General features: G+C 55.3%; 1 protein-coding gene across 2 annotated transcripts in view; it reads right to left on the reverse strand.

Moving 5' to 3' along the window:
• Nucleotides 1-12,823: 12,823 nt before the first annotated feature.
• Nucleotides 12,824-24,301, reverse strand: part of TENT4A (terminal nucleotidyltransferase 4A) — a 43,682-nt gene continuing 32,204 nt past the window's right edge. The window contains exons 7-13 of one of the 2 annotated variants that reach the window (XM_038583339.1): nucleotides 22,601-22,814; nucleotides 20,512-20,638; nucleotides 19,402-19,502; nucleotides 18,591-18,763; nucleotides 18,012-18,170; nucleotides 16,556-16,720; nucleotides 12,824-15,135 (exon numbers count right to left, since the gene is read on the reverse strand). In XM_038583339.1, coding sequence (XP_038439267.1) covers nucleotides 14,941-15,135; nucleotides 16,556-16,720; nucleotides 18,012-18,170; nucleotides 18,591-18,763; nucleotides 19,402-19,502; nucleotides 20,512-20,638; nucleotides 22,601-22,814 — 1,134 coding nt within the window. In that variant the 3' untranslated portion in view covers nucleotides 12,824-14,940. The remainder of the gene's footprint in view (nucleotides 15,136-16,555; nucleotides 16,721-18,011; nucleotides 18,171-18,590; nucleotides 18,764-19,401; nucleotides 19,503-20,511; nucleotides 20,639-22,600; nucleotides 22,815-24,301) is intronic. The other variant, XM_038583340.1, reaches the window with a different exon arrangement.

Consider the following 24,301-nt stretch of genomic DNA (forward strand, 5'->3'; position numbering starts at 1 on the left):
ATCAGGCTGGTGTTACGCTGCCAGTATCACCAGTGAAGCTGTCCTGTGAGATGAGAAGTGGAACTGCAGTCCCCCCCTGGCTCCACGCTCCAAAGGCCACGTGATGCCTGCTTGTTGTGTCACCTGCACGCACATGGCTGATGCTCCAGTCTAGCATCTAGGATTTATTAGAAGGTGCTAGGTCGCTTTCTGAATTCCCAGGAGGGCCAGAGAGCCAAGTCAGGAGTAACACTCAGCCACAAGGAGAACTTTTGCAGGAGGATCCCCAGCACCAAGGATGGGGACGCTGGGATGTGCCCCATGCTGCCCACAGAAGCCAGCACCTCTGCTGCACACAGCCAGGCAGCAGCCACCCTGGGTGCCTTCCTCCACTTCATCGCCTGGCAAACCTAGGTCACCAGCATCGCACATGGAAGGAACTGGCTCTGGCACTTTGTCTGCAAGTCCAGGGACAGGGACGTGTCACAGTCAGCTCTGCCCTCAGAGAAGAGAGAGATTCCAGGCTTGTCCCCTGATCTCCCTCTGCTGTGTTACTGGGCCTCTTCTGTGAACCAGGGAGCATCCGAACAGCTTTGTATAGAATGATTCAGCTCCTCACACAAATCCACAGAGGTAGGTACTACGCTCATTTTACGGACAAGGCATGGAGGTGGCACAGAGTAGCTTAGTAACTTGGCCGACGTCACACAGGATACAAATCAGGGCAGCTTCCTCTGGGGCCTGTGTTCTTTTCCACTAGCATTCTTCAAATGTCAATGACGGTGACTTAACATTTGACATGACTTTGGGTTTGCAGGGTCGGTTCGGCACAATTACAGAACATTTCATGCTGCATGTTACATGCTCACTAAAGACTCAAAAAGTCAGGCAAAGAGCACTTCGGTGTGTTCCCTCCCTATTACAGGATGGGGTTCCAGTTACCAGGTGGGTGCGCCCCCCACCCCATCCCACCTCTGCCCAGGCCCCGCCCCCGCCCCCACTTGGCTCCGCCCACCTGGGCTTCGGGGCACCCACAAGGGCATCCCCTCCAGCTGTGGGGTGTGCCTGCGCACTGGAAGCCCGGTCCCTGGGGGCCACCAGCCTGTTGCCCGGCCCCGGGTCTGGGGGCAAACACTGGATGCCTGTAAATGGGAACAGCATCGCTGAGGCCGCCGCTGCACCCAACCTGCTGGTCTTTGGCGCCTGACCCCTGCTCCTGCCTGCGGGGCTGGGTGCTCGGCCTGCCTGCCCACCTGGCCCCTTCCTGCAGCCCTCTCCCTGCCTCGCTGTGTGGCTGTGTGTCCTTGGAGGAAGACAGGGACCTCTCTGGGCCGCCCCTGTGCTTAACAACAGACAGGAAGAAGGTGCTTCGGTGGCTGCCCTGAGGGCAAGGCCAGGCTGCCCACTCCCCCTACACACACACACACACACACACACACACACACACACACACGAAGCTGGTAGCCACATGCAGTTAGACCTTTGGGGGGCGGGGCAGGGAAGCACCTAAGTACATAGGTCCTTAACTATAGTTTTATTACAGGAATAAAAAAGAACACATTCACATTATCAAAAAAAGTAAAGCATCCACCCATGTCCACTGCATGTTCCAATATGTCATTTTATGACTTAAAAGAAGAAAAGCAAAGTCCTGGGCCTTTTTCCTTGTCCCTAAGGGCCAGGAAGCATTTCCAGGGTTGGGTGTGCCTGAGCTTGCTTCACCACTGCCCCCTGGAGGCCCCTCTCGGTTGTTTCCAAGGTTTTTGGTTCTTTTTTTTTTTTTAATAAATTTATTTTTTATTGGTGTTCAATTTACCAACATACAGAATAACACCCAGTGCTCATCCAGTCAAGTGCCCACCTCAGTGCCCGTCACCCATTCACCCCCACCCCCCGCCCTCCTCCCCTTCCACCACCCCTAGATCGTTTCCCAGAGTTAGGAGTCTTTACGTTCTGTCTCCCTTTCTGATATTTCCCACACATTTCTTCTCCCTTCCCTTATATTCCCTTTCACTATTATTTATATTCCCCAAATGAATGAGAACATATAATGTTTGTCCTTCTCCGACTGACTTACTTCACTCAGCATAATCCCCTCCAGTTTCATCCACGTCGAAGCAAATGGTGGGTATTTGTCATTTCTAATGGCTGAGGAATATTCCATTGTATACATAGACCACAGCTTCTTTATCCATTCACCTTTCGATGGACACCGAGGCTCCTTCAAGGTTTTTTGGTTCTAACCGCAGAGGGATGCTGGGGCAGGCCCCTTGCTCCCTGGCCTCAGGACGGGCAAGCCCTCAGCCGCCGCACAGGCTCTCCGGCCCCGCCGGCCCCCATCCCAGCCTGGGTGTATGCAGGCGCCCTGGGGCCCCAGGTCTCCTGAGCACCGCCGGCCGGGTGGCGACATCTGGCCGGGTGCCCTCGCCCCAGAGTCGGGGGTTCAAGCCACACCCAGCCCCAGGCCCGCGGCCTCCCCGGGTCCTGTGCCACCCAGCTGATGCTTCCTGTGCACATGCTCCGCTCAGCACTTGCCAACATTTTAGTTTGTGAAAAGCTGTACCTCTCAAGTCAACAAAGGGTTTCACAAGTCCTGCTGCTTTTGCAGACACTGTGCGGGGCAACCCGAGATCAAAGCCGCCTGTCAATGTGGCATGTCAGCCTCACTTTTCCAAAAGTTCTATGTCCTGGCCCACAACCATCATGCTCTTATGTGGCGTCCAACTCGGCCACGAGTGGCTGGTTTCCATCAGCAACTTTCTTACAAAGAAACCCAAGTTCCATTACTTCTAGGTACTCGGTCCTTCTGTGGGGAGTCGTGGCAAGGACGTGCTGGGCAGAGTGTGGCCAGCCCCCTATGCTAGCCACTGCTCCCACACTCCTGCCCCCAGGGTCTTGCTTCCAGAAACTTCCCACTTGCCGTGTGGGGACGGCAGTGAAGAGCTAAGTCACGGGCGTTGAATCTATAGGTGAGAGGGATCCGTTGTCCACACCACAGCACAGTGACAGGAGGGTCACAGCACAAGTGATACAAACAAGGAAGAGAGAGACCCTCTGAGGCTCTTGGATGTGGTGGCATGGGAGGAATAAGTTGTTTGTCCAACAAAATGAAGTTCACCATCTTAACGTGCTGCACAACTGGGTGGTTTTTGGCATCTTGGCTGTATCATGCAAACATGATAACCATCTAACTCCAGAACATTCCCCCTCCTGCACTTGCAAACATGACCCTGCTCTACGTCTGTGGGTTTGCCTATAAGGGAAGTGCAACTCAAAACCGCGAGATACCTCTTCATACCCCCTAGGATGGCTACGATCAAACAGTCTGACAGTACCCAGTGTGAGCGAGGATGTGGAGAAATCAGAACCCTCCTCCACTGCTGCTGGGACTGTAAAATGGCAAAGCTAGTGTGGAAAACACAGGGTTGTTCCTCAATGGGTTGCACATAGAACGATCTTATGACCCAGCACTTCCACCCGTAGGTGTGCCCAAGAGATGAGAACAGATGTCCACAGAGACTTGTACATGAATGTTCAGAGCAGCACTGTCCAAAACGGCTTAAAGGAGGGGGGGGGAACCACCCCGATATCCATTAGCCAATGCAGGGATCAATGAAATGCATGCCCATACAATCCAGGGTCAGTCGGCCGTAAAAAGGGATAAACTTCTGCTCAGTGAAAGAGGGCAGACACCAGAGGGGATGTCCTGCAGGATCCCATTCGCAGGAATAATATGGTAGCAGGTGGCCGTGAGCGGAAAGAGCGGGGTAGGTAGGAGTAACAGCAACGGCCTCAGCGAAGCCTCGCTCTGCACAGGTGCTGCCTCTTGGTCCTCACCACAACCCCGAAGCAGAGAGTATTCCATCCCCATTTTAGAGACAAAAACAGTCCCGGGCCAAGACCTGGTCTAGGGGATGCTGGGTGGCCCCCCAACCAAGCTGGCCGGCTGCAGAACTCAAGCCCAGAGCAACGTGCTCCTGAGGGGATAGGGAAAGAGCCCTCCACAGCCGCCCCCAGGTCTGCAATCACCCTCCAGGCCAGTGGCAAGGCCCACCTGACACCCCCCCCGGCCCCGTCCCCGCCAGCTCTCTCTCGGGAAACCCACAGAGGCAGGGACATAGTCCCTGAGCTGGATTGGTCCCCATTGTCCTGCTCCCCAGGAGGCTGGTGACACGTCATGGCCTTAGCATTGCTGGCACCCCAAGTAATGAGCAGCTGAAGAGGTGACCTGGCTCCCCTTCGCTCCCCCGCTGCGCCCCAGGTCTTCCCCACCATTAGCCCTCCCCACTGGGCAGGTCCCTTCTTCGCCAACATGAGGAGGCCTCTTTGGGCCGCAGGCCTCCTGGGGCAGGAGGGCACCGTGGCTGTGTGTGTGTGTCCCCAGGTCCCTGTGCGGAAGCCCGACCCCCAGTGGGACGGCATCCGGGGCCTCTGGAGGCAGCTGGATGAGAGGGAGCCCTCAGGACAGGATCGGTGCACTTCCTGTAGGAAGAGGGAGGCCCACCTGTCCTCACAGGCCTGCGCCGGGGAAAGGCCGCCCGAGGACGAGGGGGAGGCAGCCACGCACCCGCCAGGACCTGAAGCCACCGGCACCCCACCTTGGGCCTCCAACCTCCGGAACCGTGAGAGAGAAACTTCTGCCACGGCACCTGTCACAGGGCCGAGCTGGCCCAGACAGGGCAGAGTGAGTCGTGGGTTGGGGTACAGGGTGGAGCAGTGGCCTCCACACACTCCTGTCCCCGAACCTCAGAATACGACGCTGATTGGAAACAGGGCCTTACAGAGGTAATGAGGTTAGAATGAGGTCCCTTGGATGAGGGTGGGCCCTCACCCCAAACCTGATGGAGGGAGGGACATCCGACCACGGACACAGATGGAGGGCGGCCACGGGGAGACGAAGGTGGCGGTTGCAGGGACATGTCACAGGCCGGGGACCACCAGTACCTGCACGGCCGCCACAAGGAGCCGAAGGGCAGGAAGGTTGCTCCCCGGGGACCTCCGGAAACAGCATGGGCCTGCCACGCCGGGACCTCAGACTTCCAGCCTCGCAAGTGTGGGAGAATCAGGTCGTGCTGGCCGCGCGTCTGTGGCGCTGTCCCGGCGCCCTGGGGACGCTAACCCGGGCCCCAGGCATTCCCCCCAGGACAGCCACGTGGGCCTGGGTGTCAGGCGGGGATGGGGCACCTGCCGGGGCCGCTGCACCCTCCCCGCCCTGGCACTGCTGTGCTAGAGGACACGGGAGGCGAGAGCCCAGGGGCAGAGGCGGAGCGCGGCCCAGAGCAGCTGGGAGTGCTCAGGACTCCGGGAACACGGCAGCTGAAAATGCAAAGTCACGGGATTTAAGTCCTTCTCTCGTGGGAGGCAAGGCAGCCCCGTGGCTCCCCTGTCAGGTCAAGGGGACCAGTGAGTCAAGCGTGGTCCGAGATTCCCCATCCAGCTGAGGTCAGGCCCGAGCTGGGCTTTGTGGGGCGGTGTGATTCCTGCCAAGCTGCTACGGCGGAGGAGCAGTCCCCAGGGAGAGTTCTGGAAGCCACACCATACATTCCTGCCCTCCCTCGACAAACAGCTGCTGAGCATCTGCTGTGCGTTGGGCTAAAGCCTAAAATTCAGACTCAACATTCAGGGCCACCTCCACACCTGGTGAAATCAGGTCAGAGGGGCCTCAAAAAGCTCCCCGCCCCACTCTGCTCCTGCAGATAAAGTGCCCTAGACAAGCCTCTCTCCTTGTCGAGGAGGAGGTTCGGCGCCTGTGTCTCCCTGGTCCCCCCAGTCCCCGACTGACTGGAGGGACTGGTTGTGCCCAGGCTAGACCAACACCTGCTTCCTCCCTCGGGTCTGGCACGCTGGTCCCTGCTGGGCCGAAGGAGCCTATGTGGCCAGATCTCCGTGAAAACCCCCTGAACTCTAATGACTTCCCTGGTAGACGGCATCTCACCCGTATCCTCAACCCCTCGCTGAAGGAATGAAGCCCGTCCTGTGGGATTCCAGGGGAGGGGGCTCTTGGCAGCTCACATCTGGTCTCCCCTGGACTTCACACACCTTTTCCCTTTGCTGGTTCTGCTCTGAATCCTTCTGCTGGAATTGATCTTAGCCATCAGTAGGACTCCCTGCTGCAGCCTGGGGCCCTCTCAGCAGATCACTGCGACGGGATGGGCTTGCGAACCTCACCACGAACCCCACATGATCACCAAGTATCGGGGGACCCACACCAGCGGAGCGGTTGGTGCTCAGGACGTGCCCGTGGGCTTGAGCCCCACACAGGATGTTGTGCTGTGACACTAAGGAGACGGGCTGAGCCTCCTGCTGCCGTCCCGAAGGCAGGCAGCCCCTGACCCTGCCCAGCCAGAGCCACCTGCCCAAGCACCTACGGAGCAGCCAAGGGTAGCAGCAGGACAAGCTGCCAGAGGCAGAGGGACGCGGAGGGGGACTTGCGCGGGCTGGGAAACGCTGACATCACGAAGCTGGCAGCACACTCACCGCCACCCACCTGGCAGCGTTTTGAAGACCTTGGCCTGATGAGGGGACTTAGGTGACGAGGCAGGTGAGAACACCACACCTCCATCGACGCTGGACGTCAGCTGCCGCCCTGGTGTCGGGGACCCTCGAGCCCAGTGGAAGCTGCTCCGAGTGAGGACTGCAGGATGGCCAGAGCTTTCGGCTCCTGCCTGGTCAGGACCCTCTCCCTGAGGCTGGCTTTTGGGGCCTCATGGGAGGTGTTGGTGGGGGCTGGGAGCTGTTTGGATCTGAGACAGCCAGGAGCCCCCCGGCCCACCCCTCTGCCAACCAGAAGCCCCTTGGGCCGGGCAACAGATCTGAAACGCACTCTTAGTTTGGGACAGGTGAGGCTGAGGTGGACTCCGCGGTCACTCACACCTACCACCCATGCGGAGTGCAGGGCACCCAGTCAGGGCCCAGCCTGGGAGCCCCTGCGAGCTGAACCTCCAAGGGCCCCGGCACCCTCGATCACTCAGGGTGGCATGTTAGCCACGGTAGGAAGTCTTCCTGGCTCAGGCAAGGGGTCAGGCCATGCTTGCTCCCCCCAACACCTTCCAAAGACTTAGATCCTGGTGTCCGCCTCTGAAATCTGTCACCTGTTCCCTAATAGGCGATATTCAGGAAAGCCCACTCTCCTGTCTACACAGAACTTCCTCATGCCTGCCCTCCGGGGTCACCCTCCCAACTGCTATGCAGCCCCCGGGGGCCTGGGCGCCGCCCCCACCTTTGTCGTGCAGTGAAGGAGGGGTGGACGAGGCCGGCAGGGGGCCAGTGGGGGAACCAGGAGCCCCCTGTGAGTGGTGACACGGATTGAATCACCAAAAGCTGGGAGAGCTGCCCATTCCTGAGCTGAAGTAGCTTTCATGATCATTCAGTTCAAACTGTCAGATACACAAAAAACTGGATTCTGGGGACAAGGTGGGTTTCTGAGAAAAAGCAGGAATTTCCCAGATGCCTCGGGAACCTCAGGGACCTCAGGGCACGTCCACCTGCTGAGCTGTGCGCGGCCTTCCATCCCCGCGGCGTCTTGGCCTGTCCCCTCCCGCCGGAGGGGAGGGCAGGTTGGGAGGTCCAGGGGCATCCAGGGGCGGGGGGTGGGGACCAGGGGAGCTCACCCCCCGGGGCACCCCACCCCTCAGGGCTGACGCAGGCGGAGGGAGGTGGCCGTGACCGGAAGAAAGAGCAGAGTCAGGCTGTGAAGCGAGTTGTGGTGTTTGTCCTCACACGAGGAGGAATATTTCTTCCGCATCTACGCAGGTTCCCCGTGTCTACGTGTAGAGCGTTCTCGTAAGGGGGCCCTAAACCTAACGGTCAGGTTCCCGGCCCTCGGGAGCCACGGCTGGCCAGCGCACGCCTGCGGCCACAGACTGGGAGGGGGTGGCCCATCCTGTCCCCAGGGTGTGGCAGCCACTCCACCCCTCCCCAGACCCCTGCGGCCTCCCTGCGGGAGGGGTGGGCTCGGCCTCAGGGCCCTGGTCACCGGCCAACCTCTCCCTGAGGCCCGTGCGGCACCCAGCTGCGGTCGTGCAGCTCCTGGGGGTCGCTGCCACGAGGCCTGCCCTGGACTTGGGCCCAAGGCAGCTGGAATGAGAGCCAGGGAGTGGGTGCTGGGGGCAGCAGCTGTGACCCAGGATCCAGACGCCCGGGCAGGAGAGGTGCGTGGGGCAGCTGGCGCTGTGCCAAGTGCTTTGGTGCAGAGGTTCCCATGTGGGCTCCCTGCCCTGGCCCGGATGCAGGCTGCAATGCCCTGTCCCCAGGCGTCTCCAGGCGGAGGGGCTGAGACACAGAGTCCCTCCCTGGCCCTGGGGGGCTCACAGGGCTACTGAGGGAGGGCGACAGATCAGGAGCGTCCTCAGCCCTGTACGCAGCTCCTGCTCTACTTCCCACCCTCCAACACCCCCAGAGTCCCCCAGAAGCCATGGCTTGGGGGTCGGTGTGCAGGTCTCCTCTCAGCACGCTGGGGACTGGGGACAAGGGTGACAAGAAGGACAACCTCCTGCCCTGGGCTGAGAGCAGCTACAGGTGCTGCACAGAGAGCGGGAGCCTGGCACCCCCTGCTGCGGTGGCAAAAGTGGCCCAGCCCCCACCGCTCCCACATCCAAGGTCTCCAGCTCCACCCCGTTGCCACTGTTAGGATTCGACAGATCTTTCCTTTGTCCAGCAGGAGAAACAAGTGGCAGCCTTATTTCCCGGTCCTTCTTTTTAACCAGAGCACACGGTTTCAACTATTAACTTAATCACAGGCTACCTGGGGGGCCACCCACCCCCTCCGGGGACCCTCTGGCCCGGCCCGGGGCTGATGTGCAGGTGTGCGAGCTCTGCGGAGGAAGGGCAGGGCCGTGGGGACGGGGAAGAGGTTCGCAGGGCTGAGGAACCCAGTGGTGAGGCAGGAGCGCCCCCTCTCTTCCCTGCGCTGAGCCGCTCCCACAGTCAGAACTTCCCTCTGGAAGGGCCCAGGGGCACCGGCTGCAGGACCCCAGTGGGAGGGCACTGCCCCTCCCCGGGCAGGCGGCAGCAGGGAGGGAGGTGGGCCCGCCTGCGGGGTAGGGGACGGACTCGTCAGTAGATGCGCCCCCTCCAGGGGCAGGACACAGGACACCAGGGAGCCAGGATAAGGCCAAACAACAAAACAAAATGTTGGCAATGATGGGGCTTCGCTGTGGCTTCAGCCTTCCCCCTTCCTGGGCTGACAGCTGGCAGGCTCACGATCACAGCACCACACACAACCCTCCAGCCACAGCCTGCAAGGAGGACTTGATATTTAAAAAGTCTGGTACGTATCCAGGTCCCAAGTTTCCTACAGAAAAAAAGACACCTTGAGTCTTAACCGATTTGCGGCCGTTCTTCTTAACGCGAAAACATGTTTTTCCTTCACTCAACTTCTGCTGTTTGTTGCAGACTTTCTGTGACACGTGGTAGCAGGACAGGGGAAGGGGTCCAGCACGGAGCTGACCCGGGAGGAACACCAAGCACAGGCACACGTACACACTCCAGAGGGCTCACGATCTGTACGGAGGAAAGACGATCCACGTGTTTCTGACCATGACAGAGCAGATGTCAGAAATAGCTGATTAACTACTGGCCAGTGAGGATTCCAGGACCTGACATTAGAAGAGAGGAAAACGATCCTCTGGCCCCCTCCAGGTGGCTCTGGGGGGAGAAGGGCCCTACCTGACATAGACGAAGGGGTCAGTCCCAAAAGGGAGGGTGGAAATCGAGGAGGATGGGGTCACCCCCAAGGACGGCCAGCATCACTCTGCTCCACCTGGCACGGCACGCGCAGGTGCAGATCAAACTCGGGCGGGACCCCCTCCCTGCACCAGACCTATCCCTGGGGTCCTCTATACTCTGCATCCCTGGGTGGCTCAGTGGTTGAGCATCTGCCTGCGGCTCAGAGCATGACCCTGGGGTCCTGGGATCAAGTCCCATGTCAGGCTCCTCATAGGGAGCCTGCTTCTCCCTCTGCCTATGTCTGTCTCTCTCTGTGTGTCTCTCATGAATAAATAAATCTTAAAAAAAAAAAAAAAAGTGGCTACAGCATTTAAAAAAAAATAAAAAAAATAAAACTGCATTGAGCTGAAAATTGAGGACATGGAGAGGGAGGGAGGCCAGCCCAAAACACCCCAACCGCTCTTTGTTCTACAAACTCAAGACAGAATTCAGCACCGTTCATGATACCCTGACCACGCAGATGCTTCTCCAAGGGCCAGGCTCTGTGGGCTCTGCCCACCTGAGTTTCTCTCACAGAGCTGCTAGCAGAGGATGCTCCTCTCTGGGCCTTGGTGCATCCCTCTGGAGCTGGGAAGGACACCTGCGCCCTGGTGTGCAAACCACAGCGCTACCCGTCTGCCGGGCCCTGACGTCATTAGCTCACATCCCATGAGATGGCCCAGGCCCAGCGTGGCCCCAGGATTCCTCACCCTGCATGCTGGGCCGAGCAATTTCTGCTGCCCAGTGGGCTGCTCTGTGGGGAGCCGTGAACAGGCTCAATAGTAATGTAAAGTGAAGATTTTCCACCCAAAATGAGCAGCTGTTCTCACACCATCAGAGAACCAGAGGGGGCGTCAGGCTGCAGGCCCCCCACCCTCCGCAGTCAGGATGCCCGCTCTCACTCTGGTCCCAGCTTGGGGGCTCCGGGGGTGCCGCACGCCCGGCCCTGGGGCACCGCTCCCGTCGGGGGGCTGGGGTGTCCTCGCCCAGGCAGGGCTGCCCCCCGGGCTCCAGAGCCCGGCCACCTTTCAGGGTCTCTCACACCTGCCACAGCCACCCAGTCATCACCACGAAGATACTCTGCAAACACAGGCAGGCAGGACCCAAATCTGCCTCGGGTCACACACTGGTTTCCAAACTGTAAGTGACCCGCCAGAGGGCCTCTGTATGGCCTTGAGCACTGCTGGTGCTTCCACGGTTCAGAGGGTGTGGATGCTGAGCACGGCGTCGGGAAGAATCCAAGCCGGCCCTACTGATGTGGCCTGGACCGCGCCCCGGGGCCCGGGAGTCATGGCGGGCCCGGCTGCAGGGCCCAGTGACGCTGGGAGACACGGGACGAGCTCAGTCCAAGGGCCCCCGTGACCAGTCGCTCACGAGCTGCCCAGCCCCAGGAGCCGCGGAAACAACCCGAAGCCTGTTGCCGAGCCGTTGGGGATAGAGAACCAGCCCGAGCGCGGGATATTCAGCAGCCGCTTCCCCTCCTCCATCAGCTCCCGGCGCTCGTCTGTTACCTGAGGACTGGCCCGGGCTTCGCAGGTTGGACGCTCCAAGGACGTCGAGGCGACAGGGCGACGGAAGCGTAAATGTGCACACGTGCACTGGCCTGTCCACACCGGGACGTCGCCACTTCCCGCGTGCCCCTGCAGCTTGGCGCCCAGGCCCAGGATCAAGCTGCGAGGACGTCCCGGGCCGCGGCCGAACCCTCGGACCCCCCGTGGCTGGGGACCACTGCGATCTGCAGGTGACCACCCTGAAGCCGAGCATGGGCGGCGTGCGCGGCGAGCGGCCATGCTGGGCACCTCCCGACAGTCCAGCGGGAACACAGGGACCCTCTCGCCTCCCCTGAGCAGATGGGGTGACACTCTGCAGGTAACGCGGTCTCCCCCTCCCTGGGGCTCCAGCTCACAGGTGTGACTTACCTACTCAATGGACTCCTTCCGGAGGCCTGGGGCTCCTGCCCGTGGTGCCATCCAGAGGGCTGTGGGCCGCCAGCCACCGGGGCCGGGGCACTGCCCTCCCACCTGGCCAGCCCATCAGGGGGCCTTGGCAGCCCCAGCCCACCAGGGCCCTCCCATGGCAGTCGCCGCTCCCCAGGACCACCCGCCAACAGTCCATCCTCCCGTAAGTGGCCATGGGGACATAGAAACCCCCTGCTTTCCCGTCCCGGCTCACCTCCCTCCAGCCTCTGCTTCTGCACCTGCTCCCAGCCATCGGGCCTTGTTGCTGTGCCACCACCGTGCCAGCTCCCGTGGGCCACTCAGCCCCAGCTCAAGGCCTTCCCAGTGTCCCACTCATAGACACTCTGTCACTCTGCCTCCAACACTGTTCAGAGCACTGACACCTGGCACATTTGTTTCCTGCTCTGTGGGGTCTTCAGCAGCCCTCTCTTTGTGGAAAGGGCCTTGTGTCCTCAGGGCAGCACCTGCTAGGAGCACTCCCGACACCCTTGCAGAAGCAGATGAACAAGGGTTGTCCCAGGCTCCGTGGTGGAGCATTCCAGCACACACTCTGGGCGGCAGGCGAGGCATGTCCTCCCATCACTCACTGCTCTGTGAGTTTTTAGATACTTCCTCACAAATTCTAAGTATGTTACATTCTAAGCTACTTTTGATTGCTTGGCTGTTTACAATGGGTTACTCTCAGGGGCGCCTGGGTGGCTGTCGTGAAGCGTCTGCCTTCAGCTCAGGTCATCAACTCAGGGTCCTGGGATCGAGCCCCCGATCAGGCTCCCTGCTCAGTAGGGTGTCCACGCCTCCCCCGCCCACGCTCTCCATCTCTCAAACAAAAAAAATGTTTTTGTTATTTTTAAGTGATCTAATTTGATGTAAGCCAGATGTAGAAGGCATGGTTTCCCTGGAGAGTCTCACTGGTGCAGTATCCCGCAGCTGGCTTCTCAGGAACGGCACGTCAATAGTGTCATGTCAGTGACGTGAGTGACCCCCCGGGCACAGAACGTGAGGGCAAACAAGGGGTGTCAGCTGTGATTCTTCTGTACAAAGCCTGCAACCTCAGCTAGATCCTGAATTTCCTAAGCCGACCGTAACATTACTTTAAATGGCTCTATTTAGAAGGTTCAAGAACATTAAATGGTAGAAGCTGCCCTTCCCCTTGAAAGGAAAGCACACACTCCAAACACCACCTGGTTTCCAAAGTTTATTAAAAATCAAAGAATAGAAAAACTTTACATAAAAATATGTCAATTTTAGCTTCCACATTGTTGTCTACACACAAAAAAAAATCGAAACATGATATCGTTTTGTTCAACCTGTAGTGCGTGACCACAGTGGTAGCCAGGCCAATTCATTCGGTTCACCATGACGGGGATGGAGCATGGCGCCTGTGTCTGTGAATCGAGCTTTAAAATGCACACCCCATGGGACACTCGCCCCGCAGGGGGTTCCTTAATGTAGGGTGAGTCAATATTGCTAATGCGTGGAGATTAGTACAGGCCTACATATCAGTTTTTATAAATATTTCTTTATCAATAGATTCACAATTTAAATATCTTTAAATATTTTTGATAACTTTCAATCAAGAACTGCAGACAACATGTGCTACTCTATTCTGGAATGCCCCTGGAGAACCCGCAGCCGCAGCCGCAGCTCGCAGCTCCCAACGGCGCCGGGGGACCGGTCCCGGGGCGGAGGCCAGCCACGCGCGCATCAGAGGCGTCCTGGCTGGACCTGGCCCTCAGTCCGCACTCCAGAGCTCCCCACTCTGCACATCAACCAGGCGTCATGGTAGTTCAGTCTCTCAACGCGACACTCTCCACTAGTGGACTTCAAAGACCGACCTACCTGTAGTGTTCAGCAGGGCCAGAACCCCCCATTTCAAAAATGGGGAGTCAGATGACCTATGAGATGCAACTCACACCCAGGACAACTGTGGTGCTCCAAAAACTCAGGGTTAGGCAGGATGGATATATTCTTGTTCAAAAAAAGGTAACAAAGACAGTGGTTGTCATGGCGGACTACACTTGCATAGTATTCCTGTACGCCTCTGCGGTCGGGCGCCAGCTGCCCCGGCCCATCCCTGGGCTGTGCTCTCCTGCCATACGGTAAAAATACTCCCCCCCGGTGCAATGAGCAGCTGAAGTACTTCTCGTAGATTTGCTCTTAACAGAACGAACACATACTGCTATACAGATTCCTCAACGGAATCAACATAATTCCTTTCTCCACATTCCTAAATCTGGGCGCCCTTGTCCGGACGGGTACTCACCGGCCTCGTCCTTACAACAGGCTCTGTGACTGACACGGACTGAGCACTTCAACTTCACATTTTTGTTTTTTGTTTTTTTTTTTTAAGATTTTATAATGTGACAACCCTTCGTCCCCTTAGAAAGTTATACTTCTGGCACTTTAAACGCTGGATTTGTTGTCTACTTTAAAAGAACCGAAAACCAAAACGTGAAAGCTCTGCGGTCAGAGCGAGACAGCAGACAGGCCGGCCGGCAGGGCCGCGGGCAGCTGGTCAGAAGGCCGGGGAGCCGAGCCCCCTGCAAGGAAGCGCCCCCCGCCCGCCCGCCCGCCCGCCCGCCCCACCCCGCCACGAACTCGGAGGCCTTGTGTCTGACCACAGGAAAAACACAAAAATAAACCCCGAGCCCGTCACTCACGGTGTTGGTAGCGGTGCTCCTCAACCAGCCGACACGATGAACCCAACTTAGAAAATGCGACTCGGGAAAGGATCTAAGCTTGTTTAAAAAACCTCCTCCCTTAAATATAACTTATGTGAAAATATGAATTAAATAAAAATATCTGATATTGCACAAACCATAAGTTTTCAATATTTACATAGAAAAACAGTTCTGAAATCTGAAACAAAACGTGAGGGCAGTGACACAATGGCGACCTCCCAACCCTACCCACTGGGGAAGGAACGAGAACGGGGGCTGATCTCTGTTGCTCTGGCGGACGTGACACGAAAACACCCAAACCGCGAAGGAACCAGACTGGCTGCTGAGAAGCGCCGAGGCCTGCGTCCCGTCCCTGCGGTTCCCGGTCCAGACCTGACCGGGCACGGAGGAAGGATCCGGGAAGGCAGAAAACTGCGTCCATGTTTAATAAGGCTTCACAGATGAGCACAAGGAGCTGTTCTTTAAGATGGACGTGACCACCACACAAGGAACATGCAGAGTGATCAGCGGCGGGCGGCCCCCGGGGCCCGGGCCCACGTGCTGGATGCTGGTCTCAGGTCCCGGCGGGGCGCTAGTCTGTGGAAGAGCGGGGGGCCGGGCGGCGCCCTCAGGGGCCATTATCTGCTCAGACTGACGGGCAGGCTGTCCCTCGTGTGTGTGTGTTTTTTCCTCCTCCAGCCGGTGCGGTTGTACTGGTGGTGTCCACGGTTGCCCACCGGGGGCCGCACGCCTCCGCTGCCAACAGAGCCGTACGTGCCCCCCTGGCTGTGGTTGTGCGAGCCTTTCATGGACAGCTTCATGCCGCTGTGCTGCTAAAGAGACAGAGAGGGACAGTGATGCTGGAGGTGGCGCTGGAGACCCTGGTGGGCCCCCCCCCCCCACCTCGCTCCCACCGCTGGGCAGCGAGCCTCAGTGTCCCTGAGTTATGTCCCTACCCTCCTCCCCAGAGACAAGGCCCGGCCTGTGGAGAGGGACTGTGTACAGAGGCTGCCCAGGGCTCACACAAAGTGGTCCCGTCCCCAATGCAAGTGCAGCATCCGCATGACATTTAATGTGAAGGAGCTCAGAGCAAGCCATGCTTACAGGTCACGGTGGCCACCACGCGTGACATGGCAAATACCCTGCCCACTCAGTGACCCACCGAGGTAGAGGCCGTACACCTGGATCAAAGCACACATGCACACATCCGCAGACGTGAGCATCACACTTCTAACTGGTCCTATGAGTCCACAGAACTAAGACGGGCCCTTGTTTTCTTTCCCCCACCTCAGCTCTGATGTTCTGGAAACACCTGCAGGAATTCCAACGTCCAGCAGGCTGGTGCTCGAGCTCCTGTTTGCAAAGTCATCACCTCCCCCTGAGTGTTTCCAGCAGGCCGGCGTGATATGCCTGGCAGGGCACTGAAAACCCCATGGTGACAGGAGGGGCAGATCCGAGGAGGAACGTTCTATTACTTAGCTCCAAATAAGAGTAACAGTAGGACTTAATGACACAGCTTCAAAGAGCCAACCCTTAAGCATTAAAAATTTACTGGCAAAAAACGATCAGATAAATAGCAGAGGAACCGTCTGAAGTACTGGAGGTCAGCGTCCCCGATACCATCAGCACCTGAGGGAAAACATGCGCCCTCAGAACCTGCATGGTCCATCACAGTTCTCGGAAATACTCGGACCCTTCGAGAGCACAGGAAACGAGTAACAACCTGTTTTCCTCCTACAGAACAGCTTCTCCTGTGCAGAATCTGGACTTAGAGAAGCCACAAGGGAGCAGGCAAGTGCATTCGTGGGGACCCCAGGTGCAGGCCCCGGCAGCAGGCCTCGCCCCCCTCTGCCCTACAGCGCCCCAGAGAAGGGGGAGGGGGCGAAACCCCATGGGCCCGGTGACACTGCGCACCGGGTCACACCAGCATTTGTTCCTGATGGTGTCATTTGCTTCTTGAAAACCAAGGTAGCTGGCATATAAATTAATTCAATAGATAAATGTGAAAATAAAATATTCTTCACTTTGAACCTTATTTCGAACTTTAGTTTTATGCTAACAAGTTCAATGGAAAAATGAAGAGTGATGCTAAACCGTATGACATTTAAAATAACACTTTTAAACCCTATCCACCACAAAGAAAAGCAAAAATGAAGCTAAATGATGAGAAAACAAATTCTATTTCAAAACACATCTCTGCGGAGCCCTGTGCCTGGCAGAGAGTGCGGGGAGCCCAGGCGGGGGGAGGCCTACCTTGTGGTACAGGTGAGGGCTGGAAAGAGGATTGGGGGAGGCGGACGGAATGGCCGGGGAAGACATGTGGTGAACGGCTTTCAATGCTGGAGTCCCTTCAACGCTGACTTGTCTGCAAGGGACGGGGGCCACTCCTAGGGTCGGCGGAGGTATTGTAAACCTGGTCTAGGAACAGAACGACCAGAGACGTCAGTGAGACATCGAGTGGACAGAGGTCAACAGTCCCCACGCCAAGCCCGCCAACGGAGGGCACTGCTTTCGGTTAGTTTGCATTTTACTACAACCCGACAGGATTCTGTTTTGCATCAGAAACATTCTACGTTCTCATACAGCAATTACAATAGAAAGTAACCAAGTCATAAAGTGTCATTATTCATTGAAGACCAAGCAACAACTCAATAAATCAGTCCTCAGACTAACACTCATCCCTCGATCTCTGGAAAGAACAGAAGCGTGGCCACCACCCCCCTCCCACCCCCGCACAACACAGGCCCGTGGAGAGATGCGGGGTAAGGCTGGTAACCCTGCTTCCTCTGCCCCTCTGGTCCTGGACGACATCTATCTCTGCATTACGGTGCCCACTGGCACACGGGTGCCGGTGTAAAGCCCTCTCAGGCCCCCAAGAACCGCACTGCTCACATCTAGACTAACTGTGGCCCCCGCTCTGAGAGCAGTGATACCACAGGAGCTGGGGTCTCCCAGATGGTGCTCCAGGGGGGCTGACCAAGCAGCTGCAGGGCAACAGGGGCTATAGAGCACATGCAGGGAGCCTTCCTTACGCTTTACCTAAGACCCCGCTGGGGCTGTAGCACATAGGCCCTCTCCTCGGTGGGGGCTTGGCTCCCCCCGGGCACCGCAGCACCAGAAAGAGCCCCCTGGTGTCCCCAGCATTCAGTGCCCATTTCATCCCGAGTGAGGCACTTCATCTCTTGGTGAGCTTCATGGGAGAGAGCGCCCATGATGCTGTATGGTGGGTGTTTCCATAGTTACTACACTAGAAAGTCAAGTTTGCAGTTTAGAAATAAAATGAGAAAGTGGGCCTTGAGCCTTGGCTTAAAATATGAGCAATCTTAGCTTTAATCTCACTGGCTGTTAGCAAAGTGACCTATGAGACCATGGCACCAGCATTTGATCTTCAACCTGTCCTGGACATGTCACACTGGGGTCAGATGCTCACCCTGGACTTTGTCTAAAGCCCCTTCAGTGCTCGTGAGCTCAGAGACCCTCACTGGAAAGGGAGGACCTCGGGGACACGGTCTTTTACAGAATGACAGGAATTACATGCTACAGGCCCAAAAAAGGACAAGCATGTCCTGCAAGACAGAAATGTACCTTCCAAAGATTTCCAAAGATCTATTTCTAATCCAAAGTATCGGCTACTCCTGGAGCAGCTGTCACAGCTCAGACGTGGCTCCCAGGGGCCCATCTCCAGGAGGGGGGCCAGCCAGCCATGTACCTGAGTGTTAGTTGTCATGACCAACGTTCTGGAAGTAGCGGACTGAGGTTTGCCACTCGGCATGGGCAAGGCGGTGGGTAAGCTGGCCAGCAGAGGAGTTGGCGCCTGTAGACTGAACTGGTAAACATTGGGCGTTGTGCAGGGTGGTGTGTCAGAATCCTGTGAGTGGAAACAGTAAGAGGGAGAGCTGCACAGAGGCGCACTGCTTCTCAGTTAGGAAAGCAGTGTCTGCAGTGTGGTCACGAGCATGCGGCCGTATCTGCTGCTTCAAGTCCTCCCAAAACCCAAGAACGTTCAAGTGACACAGGACAGACCCCTCACTTCAATGTTTCAGCTCCAAACAAGTGTTTACAACAACTATCCAAGGAAGTCTCCCACAGCTGTACCATGAGCGGCACAGCTGCTCCCAGGCCCCAGGGACGGAGTCTCTGACTGCCAGCTGACACTCGAGGCACAGCGGGGACCCCTCGGTGCAGTCTTGGGGTGCCCCCCCACACACACACACGGAAGGGAGAGAAATGAGCACGTCAGTAGAGGTTCAACACCCACCATGGATGTTTCCCCAGCACGCACACTCACAATGTCACTTCCAGAAAGCGAAGACACAGAGGAGGCAGAGGAGCCGGATGAGAGCAGCTGGGGGCTGGGCAGAGACAGGGTCAGGCGCTGGCTGTAGGGGGACTCCGGGTCTCGGCGCTGCGGCTGATCCCCATCACATGCACTGATTCGCTCTTTTATCTTGATCCTGTTATCTGTGGGGAAAACAGCCTGGCTGAGTCCCTTACCGTAGGACGGATGTGCACACCCCACCGGACAGCCTCCAGCCACAGCTGCCACTGACTGGACATGCTGCTAGCCAGACTGACAAACTGAACTTCTAATTTTACTTAATTTTTAAAATTATTTTTGTTTCAGTTATTGGAAAACCTTCAAATGTGCCTAGAACAACCTGGATACATCAACAGTTTTCAACTGTAAATCTTAACAAAATGTAAACCCAGTGCAAGTTTCTGGGGAAACTAGGGCAGGATGTGCAGCAAGGACCCGTGGTCTCAAAGGCCCAGTGCCAGAATGGGGGCAAAATCTCTCCAAACTTGTTTATGCTGATTACATGGTGAAATGTTACTATTTTGAACACAAAATTGAATAAAATACATTAAAATGAATTTCACCTGAGTTTCTCTTCGCATTTTTCATGTAATTACTAGAAGAAACATTAAAGTCCATGTGTGGCATGCGTTGTACTCCCACTGGCCTAAATCTCCCAGCTGTAAACTCTTAGAGAAAATGCAGTGTTTCCTTAGTGTGAAGGATTAGCATTGAGGGACAAAGAGACACTACCACGTCAAGGTGTCAGAAGGTCAGGAGTAATGACCAGATGGGCACTCACCAAGCTCGGGCGCCGGGGGGGCCTTGCCGCCCCACTTTTCCTTGATCCACCGCCGGTAGTCGATCACTTCCTGAGTCACTTTGATGATTCTTCCTAGAGTACTGCAAAGGGACACAGTGGGGAATCAACGTGCCGCAGAGCTACTACGGAGCCCACGAACCCTTCTGACCAGTTCTTTTGTATTTTTAACAACATATCACTTTGCCAAGTGAAAGAGGAAAAAAGCTAAAATAATTCTATAAAATACATATAATTTCTGATGCTTGAGCCCAAATGTGCTCTGAGCTCACAATGTAGAAGTGGGTTCCCTCCCACACACATCCTTGAACCTACAGCTAGCTACTTCGAAAGACTGTTTCAACCCAGGGCCTGAGCAGGGGAGCATCCCCCGCCCCTGCCCAACACTCTTGAAGGTCTGGCACAGGCACGTGGTGGGTGCCAAGACTCCAAGCACCCAGCACAGGGCCCACCACCCTGCTGGGAAGCACTGTGAGCGGGCAGAGGGGTGCCAGGCCTCAGAAGCACCATGCTGCACTGTGTAGACAACCACTTCCCACCATCTGATTATTCTTCCTTTCCACTGCCCGCCCCCTTCACTCCCTCCCTCCGCCCCCCAATCCCACCACCTCCCAACCACTCTGCAAGTATTTCTCACTACCAACAGAAGGGTACACTGCAAAAGTGTGCTGTGATGCAGAGTGAGGGATGAGTTTGCAGGAGAGGCGGGGTGGGGCCTGTGGACCCACGAGCACTCACTTAGAACGCGACATGTGCACCGTGAGGACGGCCTGAAGAGAAAGCAGCACATTCCAAAGCGTTAAAAGGCCAGAAATCACTTCCCCAATAAAATACCCTGAAGAAACGGTCAACTCCCCAAAGAAGAAATTTTCAGTGCTCAGCCACGGATGAACCAAACATGGCCACCTCAAATGCCCGCAAGGCCTCCTTATCAGTAGCTCCACGTCCAGCTAGCACGTGCCGGCACATCCTCTAACACACTTCCTGAAGCCCGTGACAGGTAAGTGGTGCCAGCTGCGCAGAGGCTGAGGCCTGGAATTGCCATGCCACGGGGGCTGGGAGCCCAGCACAGCGACCCGGGGCGTGAGTTACCTTTCAGAGTCTCTGTTGGGGTAGGACCTCGCGAGGGGCGACACTGCGTGACTGAGAACAATGTAAGCGTAGTCAAACACCTGCTTCACCTGCATGGCCCCATAGGAACTGCGGCCAACATCATTTCCTGAAACAGAAAGGCGGCTGTATGACTCTGCAGATGCCGGGCCCTTTATCCAGATGTTTCTGATCTGCTCACGTAAGCTATCCTGAAGCGGGCCCTCGCTGCGGACACGCTCCCAGACCACATCAGCGGGGCTGCAGCAGGCACCTGGGAAATCTCCCGACGGCCACGGGGCCTGACCTGCAGCCTCAGATCCGGGTCCACCTCCATGAGATGTCATTCACAGAGACAGAGTGACAGTTCTTGAAGTCTGGTGACTCCCGAGGTGGTGAACACACCAGAAAGCCAGGGCGGCAGCCTCTGTGAGACCCAGCCGCGCTGACCAAGCGCGCGCACTGCGGCGGGCACCTGGCCAGGGCACCTCGCAGCTCAGTTAGCACTGGGACCTGCGGGAAGCAAGTCCTTTAGGGTAGGACATTCCAGGGCTGACCGCTCCCGTTTTAAGGACCAGACAGGTGGCAAATCAGATGAAGCCATCACTGAAGTCACCAAGTGAGCCCCAGTCGAGGAACTTAACTTTTTATAACAGCACAGTTTGGAATTTTAACTCACATATACATTCTTCACAATTCAAGTGAGCAGGGTTTTTAGGAGCCATTCTAAGCTCTGGAATTTTATCTTTTCTAGATTTGATAGTACAATCCAGCAATAATGTGGGCTTTCATCTTTCAAGTACATTTAAACAGACACTGAAGACACTGGAAATCCCTCCAACTTCACTGATCGAACACAGACAAACAGATGTGAAAACATGTTCCTCTGCTGCCAGGGAAAGCCCTTCTGAAGAAGCATGGCCGAAGTCCTGTCATTTATCAACAACAGAACAGTCAGGAGGTTTCCTGTCACAAGATTTTTAAGAAGTGAATTTCACATTCCAGCAGCCATGAAACAAAACAAATCACTAAATTTGAGGACATTAAAATATACATATAGGAACTGAACAGTGAAAAATAGCAAATACAGATGCAAGGGACAAACTGGGGAGAAAATGTACAGCATGACAACAAGGAGGCTTCCCTAACACACGCAGGATCTCACAAAGTCACCAGGAAACAGTCGGCAGACAGATGGACGGAGCATGTGAACTCGCACAACAGAAATACAAGGGCAGTGTACCTGGAGCGGACATTCTCCACCACCTTTTCTGTCACCTGTCCGTCACTGACTTTATCACCAACAGTAAGAACAGTGTCTCACCTAATAGATGCTCAATAAACATTTGTGGAATGGATAAATAAAAATTTGCTTCACCTCACTCATCATTTAAGAAATGTAAACTAAATGAACATGTATGTTGCACGGCTCTATCAGATCGGCAAAGACTAAAAAGACTGTCCCTAAAGGAAGGGGAACAAGCACCCCTCACTAAGCTGATGGACTAACACCGGGGAGACCACAGACCACCTTGAGACAGTCAATGCAGCAATCCTCGCAATGGAACATGCCTTACACACAGGGAAGGGGGCTAGGATTTGTGGTTAATTGAAAACACAAGCCGAAAAACTGTATTACGTGATCCACTTAATAAAGATTGCAATAAAAATATTAATATCCTTGTAGAGAAGAACTGGAGAAATACACATCCGGGGAATGCAAGAGGATTAGGACACACTTTGCTTTTCTATGTGACATACTTCTCAGAAGTGAATGGTTTATGATGAATATGTGACAAATACTTTCCCAATCAGAAAAAAAAATAAGCTCTTTTCCTTAATTTTCATTTTCTACATTTTTCTGGTTAATTATGAGATGTAAACAAAATTCCAACTTTATAAGAAATCAATTAGGAGCATTAAAGAAAGACTTCTGAAGGTGTCCCCATTAACTGTAAGGACTGTGTGACCCCACATCATGAGAGATGAGCCACCCTTGGCTGCAGGGATAGTAGGTACCCACCCCCTTCCTTGCACCCTGCGCCGGCCACGTCCCCTGGCTCACAGCAAGTGAGGAGCAAGGCGCCCTTACCAGGCAGCAGAGGGTCCTCAATGCACAGCATCGATGGTCTGTATCCACTGGTCATGGCTTTCATGATCTCTTCTTTGGCGATATAGGCACCTCCTTCTTTTATTCTAATACCAGTTTTCAAGTAATTAAAATTTCTTCCGTAGAGTTCAAAAAATTCTACAAGAAGCATTCCAAGGTTTTCATCAGCTCTCCGGGCATCAATTCTTGGATGCAACTGTAAAAGCGACAGATCCACAATTTGGATTCAAGTCATTTTCTAAAGAAGACCGCATGCAATCTGCTACCTAGTGGTCTCTCCAAGGACAGGCTATCTGTGGCACCTGCTTAGTCACCAGCTCTGTGAGGACACTACAGGCAAAATAGCCTGGAGTGTCTTTGTTGATGTAGCTTTCAAAAAAAATAAAACCTTCTAATCTGAATTTTTTATTATACTTTAATTCTCCAAAATTAATAATCCCTTGAGGGTCTTCCTACTAACACAGACATCTGAGTAACCACAAGTTACCAAAAATTGATCCATAAGCAGACCACGTTCTCCGCAATATAAAGTCATCTAAATGGTAAATGGTAAGTCTAACCTTAATCCCATTATTGCAAAAGACAACCCATAGAGGGCAGTGTTAGACTGAACAGTGTCATAGTGTGACAAACAGCGTGTGGAAAGGTTAATTTTAACTGTGTACAGGTGATTAGTATTGTGTCATAATATTTACACCAAATTTACATCCCTGCTTGTCACACAGATTAGCGCCAGCCTCCCATTTGGTGCCATGGTTTCTTTAAGCAGGTAACGGACTTGTTTTGAACCTAAGCTGCTGTCTATGGATCTGTTTCCAACCCAAGAGGCCCACCAGCAGACCTGCACTGCCCATTACAACAGCCACAGGCCATAGGCGAGTGTTTATATTTCAATTAATTAAAGCAAATTACTTTAAAAAGCTGCATTTACTAGCCACATGGCAAGTGCTCAGTAAGCACGTGTGGATCGTGGCCACCCTGCTGGCCACGTAGGAACTTCTACTGGACAGTGCAGGTGTGGATCCGGACAGTCATGTCCAGGGGAAAGCACAGTTCCTGACGGAAGCACAAAGCCTGAAAACATACAACATACAACTCCCTGAGGAGAAGCATCTCCTGACGCTTACTATAAGTACTTTAGGGTTCCCAAGAACTTCAGCTTCTGAGGATCTGCATGTGCCAGAGGCTCAAGGGCAGCATTCTGAGTTTTGCCTTACCTTACTCCCTTCCTGCCAGCCTTCTAGCCAAAATCAAACACGTGAGAGCTGCCAGCACAAGGCTGGGCTCTCTTACCTTAGTTAGCCAAGAAAGGCACAGCTCTGAGGCAGGATGGGCAAGGGGCATGGAGAGGTCAGCGGCCAGCCCAGCCATGCTACGTGTGGCCTTCCGTGGGGTCAGAGGACTGCTGCCAGGACCCCAGGGGTGAGGGGCCAGGAGGCACTGAGCCCGGGGCCTGGCGCCACAGGAACAAGCAGCAGACATGATAGCAAGGCTACTAAAACAGTTCCAATCAGGAAAACATGAGGAAAGAGCAGGTTGTATTTTAGTTCAAAATAATGTCCAAAAACTAGGGGAGAATGGCACCAAGATAACTTCACAGAGGAAAACGTGGAAGGCAAAGCAACGTGATTAAACCATAAGAAACTGTAAAAAAACAGGTGTGGGGTTCCATTTTCACTATTC

The sequence above is a fragment of the Canis lupus genome, chromosome 34 (assembly GCF_011100685.1).
Source record: "Canis lupus familiaris isolate Mischka breed German Shepherd chromosome 34, alternate assembly UU_Cfam_GSD_1.0, whole genome shotgun sequence".
Classification (NCBI taxonomy): Eukaryota; Metazoa; Chordata; class Mammalia; order Carnivora; family Canidae; genus Canis; species Canis lupus.